Below are 10,338 nucleotides of genomic sequence, written 5' to 3' on the forward strand. Positions count from 1 at the left end.
TTTTTTTTTTAAATTAATGGACCAAAATGAAACCATACCTAAAAATATTAAAACTTTTTTTCATTCCACCTTATATAAATTTTTTTTCTTTTATGAACAAACATATTTAAGTGGCTTGAAATAAACTTAATTCTAAATTTAGGATACACATTTATAGTTTAGTTGGCATGTCAAACAAAGTAAATGTCATCCTTACACGGGTCATGCAAACCTGCATCTTACAGGTATTGTATTAAATATCTAAAAAAGAAATTTTAAATTGAAAATAAAAGACAACTAGTCAAAATAAAAAACATCTCTTGTAATCTTCTAACTGCTTTATGCGCTAGTTTTGTCTTTAACTTAATTGAAAAATACAATTATTAATTCACGTCATCTTCACTCCTCTTTTAAAACGTATTAATGAGTTTTCTATTGGTTAGTTTATTTATTGTGGTGAAACTTGCTTGATTCGATGGTTTGGTTGTGCCTGACTGCCTGTGCACCAAGAAAAGTCCAACAAATTAAATAAATGGCAACATTGTAATTAAACAAAATTCTAAGGACTAAAAGTAACCAATCTCCACCCCCACTCTAACACTATAAAACCCATTTTAGCAACGTTTCTTCACATTCCCAAACTCAACAAACTCTCAACAATCAAAAAAAAAAAATGGCATCACGCTACGAAGCTGAAGTGAAACTCTCATCAGCTCGCAACCTCAAAAACGTGAACTGGCGCAACGGCCCAAATAGACCGTACGGCGTCGCTTGGGTAGACTCAAAGAACAAATTCTCAACCAAAGTTGATGAAAACGGCGACACTGAAGCCGAATGGGATCAAACTCTCGTAATCCCTTTACCACCACAACCAATTGAAGATCTCACTCTTTACATCGACATCGTCCACGCCGGTTCCGAAGAAGACACCAAGCCGCTCATCGGCTCGGCTAAGCTCAGACTAGTTGAAATTCTCGATGATGCAGGGATCGGCGAACGTGTAAGTCGATCCCTCACGCTCAAGCGACCGTCCGGAAGACCACATGGAAAAGTTGACGTCAAGGTGACAATCAGAGAACCCGGCTATCCTGCGCCGGGTTCTTATTACACTCCTCCGTATGGGGTTCCTCCGCCTCCTGCGGCGTCGAGAGATTATAATTATAATCCATCGGCACCAGAGTACAGAGGTTATGGTGCACCGCAACAGAATTATGGTTATTCTGCTGCGGTGCCACCTGGAGGGTATCCTTATAACGCGGGCCCTCAAACAGCTGGATATGGGGCACAAACAGCGTCGTATGGACAGGGGAGTAATTATGGGGGTCAAACGGCGTCGTATGGACAAGGGAGTAATTATGGGGCAGAACCGGCGTCATATGGACAAGGGAGTAATTATGGATATGGACAGGAGGAAAAGAAGAAGAGTAAGTTTGGTGGGATGGGGACAGGATTGGCTGTGGGTGCAGTTGCTGGGGTTCTAGGTGGAGTTGCGCTTGTGGAAGGTGCTGAGTATCTTGAGAATAAGATTGCTGATGATGCTGCAGAGAAAGTTGAGGATGATCTTGGTTATGATGACAATGATGATGATGATGGTGGTTATGATGGGGATGATTTCTAGATAATCAAAACTTTGGAGAAGAGTGTTTTCATAAGCCAATAAGAAAAAGAAGTGAAAAAGAAGTGAAAAATGAAGAAAAAAAATTGAAGATGGATTAAATTAAATTGCGTGTGAAATTTGCATGTGTTCGTTTGAATCTTAATTTTGTTGGATTTTCTGTTATTTTTGCAATTTATCTTTTGAGAAGTGCTAAATTGTATGCGAAAGAGTTTATAATAAGGATAAAAGTACACGTTGTTTTTCAGTGAATTATATTCATATTTTTCTATGTTAGATTTTCAGGGATAACTGGGTGAATTTGATGAAATAGCATTTAGATTATTAAAGTATTAAGAAAGGTGATTAGTTAATCCATTGATTAATATTCATATTCTTCTCTTTCTTTTGAAGTGATTTAGATTCGAAGCTAGAAAGTTCAGTTTCACGCCAATGACCAAAAACACGTTGTTTTTATTAAAGTGAAAATAATTAAAGCTGAAAAGGACAATAATTTATAGGCATGTTTCTGGAATATGCTTTTACAGTTGAACCTTCTTTGGTCCTTCTAGAGCATCACGTTTGGTGTTTTATTTATCTATTAAGAATCATTACTTGCTAAACACTTCTTTGGTTCTTCTAGAGCATCACGTTTGATGTTTTATTCATCTATTAAGAATCACTTACTTATTAAACATTTTTTCTACTAACTCAAATTTTGTTAGAGATATAGTAAGATTAGCTCACTTTACACTGGCTTTAAAAGGAAATTAGAAAGTTAACACTGTTAGTTAGTTTTGAAAATTCAGTTAGATTGATTGTAAGCTATTGTTTCATAAAACCTACTGTGTTGTAAAGTTACATTCAAATTTAATATAGTTTTTTTTACCTCTTTCCCTTTTTTTCTCCCTCTCTTGTCTTTCCTTGCTACACCGAAAGAAAGATGAATTCAGAAGTTCATCTTCAACATAAATTACAGACTATCGATTAGATTATGAGCCGCTCACCGTTAATATTCGCGCACTAGGCTTAAAATAGTGTTGGGCGCGAGGGTGTATATTGGAAAAAATTTATGTCGCACATTGGTTGGAGATAAAGTTTTCAACGAGTTTATATAGATGGGCACTCCTCACCTTACAATTTGGTTTTGTAAGGTTGAGTTAGGTCAAACTCTAATATGGTATCATTCGCTTGTTTCGATCCTCCACAATTCCCTAATTCTGCATCTTGAATTTGTCTTCTTATTCTCTGCATACACAATTGATCTTCACAAAATCGATGTTTCAAGGTTCTTCAATGGAGTCAACAGAGAATCAAGAATATATGATCAAGGATCCAACACAATTTCAAGAAATCTCTACAACTTTTGCCTCGACTAAATCCAACAGCTCCTTTGGATTGAAACTTTCGATCAAATTGCAAGAAAACAATTATTTGCTTTGGAATCAACAGGTTGAAGGAGTGATTCTAACTCAAAAGATGCATAAAATGGTAGTTAATCCTCATATTCCTCAGAAGTGCAAGTCAAGTTGGATTGTTCATGATCAAGTTGTGTTCATCTGGCTATTATCTACTATCTCAAAACTTGTGTTACCTAGGGTTCTAGCATGTAAACACACCTTTGGAGTTTGGGATAAAATCCATCAGTACTTCAACGCACATATGAAAGCTATAGTTCGTCAATTGAGAGTGGAACTCAAATTAACAAAGAAGGGAAACAAGTCAATCACAAAGTTTGTTTCGAGAATCAAAGTTAACGTAAAAGCTTTGTTGGCTGTTGAAGACTCAATTACCAAGCAAGACCAGGTGGATTCCATTCTTGATGGGCTCCCTAAGGAATATAGACCCTTTGTCATGCAAATTTATGGCAGTCTTGTGTCACCTACTCTATGCATGTTGAGACACTTCTTTATGTTCAAGAAGCACAATTGGATCAATTTCGTCAAGAGTTGGCTGCGCCAACCTTTGGTGCGAATATTGCTCATACAAGACAATAATCAAGTAGCTCCAAAGAAGAAATCTCAAGCAATCGTGACATAGGTAACAAATTCGCTCGTGGTTGTGGTCGTGGAAGAGGAAGGTATCTAACTGGTAATCGACTTACTTGTCAATTATGTAAAAATTATGGTCACTTACTGTCATACCCCAAAATTTGCCCACCACATTTTCCTACTCAAGCTCATTTGAATATCAAAGACTCAATACTTGACTGAATATACACCCTCTTAAACAAGGCTCAGAAATTAGGGTTTTGTTGTTCTAAAGGAAAATTAGTGAACTGATGGCTCCAAGGCATTCCATATGGTCTATGATACCCCACATCATCTCCATGACAAGTTTCAGGTCTCAACTCAAAAGATTGATTCCTCAATTGCTCAGAAAGTCAACAGTCGATTGAATTTACCTAAAAGTCAACTGTGGTCAAAACTCCCGATTTTTTGTCAACATCCTCATATTGAAGTATCATTCATCATTTGATCAAGAATCGATCATGGTTCATCAAGAAAAGATAAGAAATCTACAAAACCCAAGTTGAGCAAAATGGACTTGTTGGATAAATGGGCCCAAGTTTTAGATTTCAAGCAAACACATGATTCATAAAAAGGCCCATAAACCATTCCCTAACTATTTTTATTTATTTATTATTTTATTATCATGAATTTGTTCACTTAAATATAAATAAAATAAAAAAGTGAAATAAATAAGGAAATAGTTATAGATGCTCCATATTTGCTTCTTCTTGATTCAGTCAGCATAAAATCAGATCCTAAAAAAAAAAAAAAATAATAATAATACGTGAAAATGGAAAGATTGGATTGTTGAAGATAAAAATCAGAAATTTTCTTCCTAATCAAATTCCAATCTTTTAATTGATGAAGATTTGATTCATTGTTCCTAACCTAATGCCATCTCTTATAAAGGCCAAGAGAATTCAGATCAAAAGGGGGGATTTTTGCGGCAGAACTCGAAAAAACAACAACAAGGAGAAAACGTGAACAAGAGCTAATCTGCATACTGAATTCCAGGCGAAGTCAAATCGTTCCAAGCATCAACAAGGTTCCTGGGCGTTTTTCTGAAGCCAACCGGATCAATATCTACGACCAAAGCTTTCCGAATCGACTCATTCAAAGCTTCACGGTTTGCAATTTCTATATTTTTTCGATTACAACAATTTGTGCATCATGAACACATTTTGATCGCATATTCATACTTATAATGATGATTGCAACATATTTGGATGGTTTAATTCGAGTTTGAACGCAGGAATCTAAATCCACCATTGTTAGGGTTCTCAACTCTGAATTGGGATTTTTTGATTAGGAGAAAAATTAGCCGAAGCAAGCTATACCATTGGATCCGTGAAGAAACATATAGTCGATCTGGATTTATTTTTATGGTTATTTTTGAAGGTTTGCAGGATTTGAGAAGGGAGGTTCTAGGCCATGAGTTCTCTGTTTCAGCGAAGAAGAAGGAAGGGAACGAGCGCGTTCAGTTATTTTTAATTTTTGTTATATTAATTTGTAACATATATTATTTGAGTAGGTGATTAGATAAACAAGATCCAGAAACGGCGCAAGTGGTAAGTGAGTGTCTTGTTCATCAAAGGTGAAGGGGTTCGATCCCTGGCCCCAATATATATTTTTTCAAATGTTCTCCGCAGGTTCCTGTGTATCTCCCTCCTATGGCTTGCTATGCACTTTCAGTCAGCTACCGTTGGATCAAAGATGGCCTGGATCTGACGCGCGGGATGACGAAGGACCATCAGGTGGACCACTAGCCGTGTCACACCCAATCGCAACAGCTAAGTTTCTTAATAATTTCTTTATTTATTTTATTGATGCAAGTATTATTTTTTATTATGTTTTATTTAATGTATTTCTTTATAAATAATTTTAATTAATTAAAACTCCTTCTAAAATTTTCTATTTTTTATAAATCATTTATTTTAAAATACATATTTATTTGATTGATTTGATTTAATGGTTAATAATTTTTTGATTAGCTTAATTTAGTTGTTTAATTAATTTAGTTAAAATATGGATTAGTTTTATACAAAATTTAATCGAAAAACTTATTTTGGGCGATTTAATTAATTAGGTCGAAAAACCAATAATTAATCAAATCGATCCTGTTATATTTTAATTTACGCCCTAATCAGGGTTTACGAGAATTTGTCATACACTAAAAAAGATTATTTCTGTGTGTCCTTTTTAGGGTTGATTGTCCCGATGCCTTCCGATTACGCACCATGCCTTTTACAAAGCTAAGTCCCGATTAAATTTCTTTATTATTTCTTTTTCTTTCACTTTTATTTAGATATAAATATTGTTCTGTCTATTATTCCTCTAAATTATTTATTTTGCCATGTCAAATAAAAGAACCTTCATACACTCCCTGTATTTTGTTCTTCTGTCAATTCTCAGATGGTCAGAGTCAATACTCAAGAATCAATCAATCTTCGAGGAAGATCGGGGTGGAGATCAAGATAGTTAAATTATTTATTTTTCTTATTTTTTAATTCCCCCATTCCCGCAGGTGTTTATTGTAATAGTTGTAGGTTTTTATTTTCCTGCCTTTAATTTCTGCAATTTTAAACTGCGTGGTTAGTAATCTTAGGGAGTGCAAGCCTTTAACAGAAGTAGATAACTAATTACAAGATAAATATCTGAATTAATCACCTGATTGTGCCACACACGCACCTTTAGGGTAATCCCTCTGGTTGCCTTGTTCCCTTATACTGTTGCCTGTTGCCTCTAAACGTATTAATAGTCAAAGTCCCTCGATTCCGAGGATACCTAAAGCAATGTTGCCTGTCGCCTTCAGAGTTATTGAAACTCCCTCGATGTTGCCTTATAAGATGATTGTCCCGAATTGCTAAGGTATCCTCGCATGATGCCTTAAATGACTATTTTATCCTTCTCGTAGACTACCTGCCCTCCTTATGGCATGGGACAGTCTTATGGCGAACGATTATTCTCGATGACTCTTCGATGACCCTTCCACATGACTTCCTGCCCTCTTATGGTATGGATAGATCCTTTCACCTTGAAGACTAAAAGAACAAAACTTTTAAACTTAGGGTAGTTGCTATTAATTGCTTGCTCTATTTCAAATTCAAAAATCAAATTCAAACTCTTTTTCCGCTAATTTTCAAATACTTTTCAAAAGACTACGCTTATTTACAAGCTAAAGTTCTTCTTCAAAGTTTTTACTTTTCACATCTCATTTTCAAACATTTCAAACAATACAAAGTGAGCTAAGCAATTAAGAGCCCATGGGTAAACATGGATACAAAGGGTGCCTTACACCTTCCCTTTGTATAACTTACCCCCCGAACTCAAAATCTTTTCAAAAGGTATTTTCCTGTTCTTTTAGCCTTTCCTAAAAATTGGATAAAATAAAAGTCGGTGGCGACTCTTGCTATCCGCACATTTCGATAAAGTCAGTTCACCGTATTACACTTAGTTACAACCTCTTGGCATTGTTTTGATGATAATTTCATGCCTCAGAGTTCAACCAATGCTTAGCCCAAACCAGCAAGGAGCTATACTCCTACTAAAGAAATTACTCAAGTTTCTAACTCATCTACTGAACCTAGTCCCACACAGGCATCATTTGCTAATAGTCTTAACCCTACTCGAGTTTCTGCAGACAATCACTTCAATGCTCACTTCAATCACTTCTTGGATTTCTTTTTAGTTGGTGTGACAGTAGTGGAAGTGCTCCCTCTTCTTGTCATGCAAATGTATGGCAGTCTTGTGTCACATACTCTATGCGATGTTGAAGCACTTCTTTATGTTCAAGAAGCGCAATTGGATAAATTTCGTCAAGAGTTGGTTGCGCCAACCGTTGGTGCGAATATTGCTCACACAAGACAATAATCAAGTAGTTACAAAGAAGAAATCTCAAGCAATCGTGACATAGGTAACAAATTCGCTCGTGGTTGTGGTCGTGGCAGAGGAAGGTATCCAACTGGTAATCGGCTTACTTGTCAATTGTGTAAAAATTATGGTCGCTTAGTTACAACCTCTTGGCATTGTTTTGATGATGATTTCATGCCTCAGAGTTCAACCAATGCTTAGCCCAAACCAGCAAGGAGCTATACTCCTACTCAAGAAATTACTCAAGTTTCTAACTCATCTACTGAACCTAGTCCCACACAGGCATCATTTGCTAATAGTCTTAACCCTACTCGAGTTTCTGCAGACAATCACTTCAATGCTCACTTCAATCACTTCTTGGATTTCTTTTTAGTTGGTGTGGCAGTAGTGGAAGTGCTCCCTCTTCTTGTCATGCAAATGTATGGCAGTCTTGTGTCACATACTCTATGCGATGTTGAAGCACTTCTTTATGTTCAAGAAGCGCAATTGGATAAATTTCGTCAAGAGTTGGCTGCGCCAACCGTTGGTGCGAATATTGCTCACACAAGACAATAATCAAGTAGTTCCAAAGAAGAAATCTCAAGCAATCGTGACATAGGTAACAGATTCGCTCGTGATTGTGGTCGTGGCAGAGGAAGGTATCCAACTGGTAATCGGCTTACTTGTCAATTGTGTAAAAATTATGGTCACTTAGTTACAACCTCTTGGCATTGTTTTGATGATAATTTCATGCCTCAAAGTTCAACCAATGCTTATCCCAAACCAGCAAGGAGCTATACTCCTACTTAAGAAATTACTCAAGTTGCTAACTCATCTACTGATTCTAGTCCCACACAGGCATCATTTGCTAATAGTCTTAACCCTACTCGAGTTTCTGCAGACAATCACTTCAATGCTCACTTCAATCACTTCTTGGCTTTCTTTTTAGTTGGTGTGGCAGTAGTGGAGGTGCTCCCTTTCTTTCGACTTTGGAAGATAAAAGATGAATGAATTATGCAAAAGGGCCTATAGTCTTAGAACATGACAAAGGTATAGAAATCTTACATATGTTGTTTCCCTTGCATGGTTAGAAGTTTTTTTCTTCGTTGGTTATTTCTATTTTCTTTTTCTTCGATTCCTTAGGAGTAATGGGTATGGCTAAAATAGATCGACACAAGTGAGTAAATGGGAACATAAAGGAAAGTTCAAAATTTCCTAAGAGTCTTGTATGTCACCTGCTGAGATGGGGGACAAGACTAGAACGTGTTTAATATCAACATGAAGATGGCCTATATAATCATCCATATTATACTTAGTCGAAACTACTCTATGACGATTTTTTTTCCAAATCTTTTCTAAAGATGGCAAAGTTCCACAAGTGGGAACATAAAGGAAAGTTCAAAATTTCCTAAGAGTCTTGTATGTCACCTGCTGAGATGGGGGACAAGACTAGAACGTGTTTAATATCAACATGAAGATGGCCTATATAATCATCCATATTATACTTAGTCGAAACTACTCTATGACGATTTTTTTTCCAAATCTTTTCTAAAGATGGCAAAGTTCCACAAGGGAGCCAGTCTGGAAATGGTGGAGGAAAAGCCAAGCTAAATTCACAGGTTGGCAATGGTGGAAGTTTAGAAAAATAAAACTTTAAAGAAAACACATACCTATCTTTTACATAAGGAGGAATTTTCAAGTTTGAAATTTTTTTAGTGACTTTGTGTTTTAAAGTAAGAGTTGTGTCATAAATAGCTTAACTCATATCACAGGGATTATATACAATTACAAAATAATGCTATAAAGCTTGAATTTCTTTGATGCGCGTACCTCTTCTTTTCTTCTTCCCATTCTGCATAAACGAAAAAAACATCAGTTAGGTGTTAAACCATGGTTAAAGGGTCTATCCCGCCACTATGGTACGTAGACCACCAGTCTTCAAATTCTTTGTCACAATGGAAGGAAGGCAAGAATTCAAAAGGATTTAGATGCAGGACTTTTGGTGTAAGTGTTTAAACACTCTTGGTACCATTCTTCACTTGGCTCATCATTTGCCAAAAAGACTAACTCTTCTTTAGAAAAAAGGATTTTGGCAAGAATCGGGTGAAGCCAAACTTCCTGGCTACCAAATTTGGTTAATATATAGCCATCCCAACACCTAATTTGAGAGAAGAGATTCTAGTTGATAAGATTGAGGGTTTAAAAATTTTCATCCAATGTTGTGGATCTCTCTTTGGTCCTCAGTAAAAGAGGTTGGGAATTCCATCATGAACCAATCTGGTTCATAGCTTTGACTTACAAAACGTACCATATTCGAGATAAATTTGTTGCAATTCAAGAACATGACGAAGTATATCTCGAAAACATTTTTTGATGGAGAGTTTCCATCATCTAGTGTGACCATGGCAAGCCTTAGGCATTCGAATCTCCTCTCTATATTAGGCTAAATGTTAGAACTGAGGGAGGGTTCAAAGATGACATTAAGCCAGAGTTGAAAAATCCAAATGAGCCCAGAAATCATAATATTTTCCTTTAAGGTCACGAGAGGGAATCCCTAAGGATTCATACAAGTTGTCCAAATTTAATTTGCTCAGATAAACGTTTCTCTTCTCATGAAGCTAAGTAGCTAGAAGAATAAACTTCCTAGATATTTGAAGAGAACTGGAACAAAAAACAAAGTGAGATAGCCAGAGGGTAAGGAAGGATATATGTTCCGGGGCGCTTATGTTGTCGGTAAAGGCATGATGGTCTTTGATAAAAGCACTAAAACTAACATGTGAGAAGGAAAATTTGGACTTCGTTTTGTTTATCATAGTGGGGTTAAAGGTTTCCCTAATTGGTCGAAGGCCAAAAATTACCACTATGTAAAAAATAGTGGGGGTAACCATTCCAATGGCAGATGAA

The 10,338-nt window shown here is 36.3% G+C and overlaps 1 protein-coding gene across 1 annotated transcript; it reads left to right on the plus strand.

Annotated features, from left to right (window-relative positions):
• The first annotated feature begins 595 nt into the window (after window positions 1–595).
• LOC131622988 (uncharacterized) lies at window positions 596–1,846 on the plus strand. The gene has a single exon (XM_058893992.1). It carries the CDS (start codon window positions 653–655, stop codon window positions 1,595–1,597), a length of 945 nt encoding a protein of 314 aa, XP_058749975.1. The 5' UTR covers window positions 596–652; the 3' UTR covers window positions 1,598–1,846.
• Window positions 1,847–10,338: the final 8,492 nt, after the last annotated feature.

Source organism: Vicia villosa, unplaced genomic scaffold (genome assembly GCF_029867415.1).
Source record: "Vicia villosa cultivar HV-30 ecotype Madison, WI unplaced genomic scaffold, Vvil1.0 ctg.000048F_1_1, whole genome shotgun sequence".
Classification (NCBI taxonomy): domain Eukaryota; kingdom Viridiplantae; phylum Streptophyta; class Magnoliopsida; order Fabales; family Fabaceae; genus Vicia; species Vicia villosa.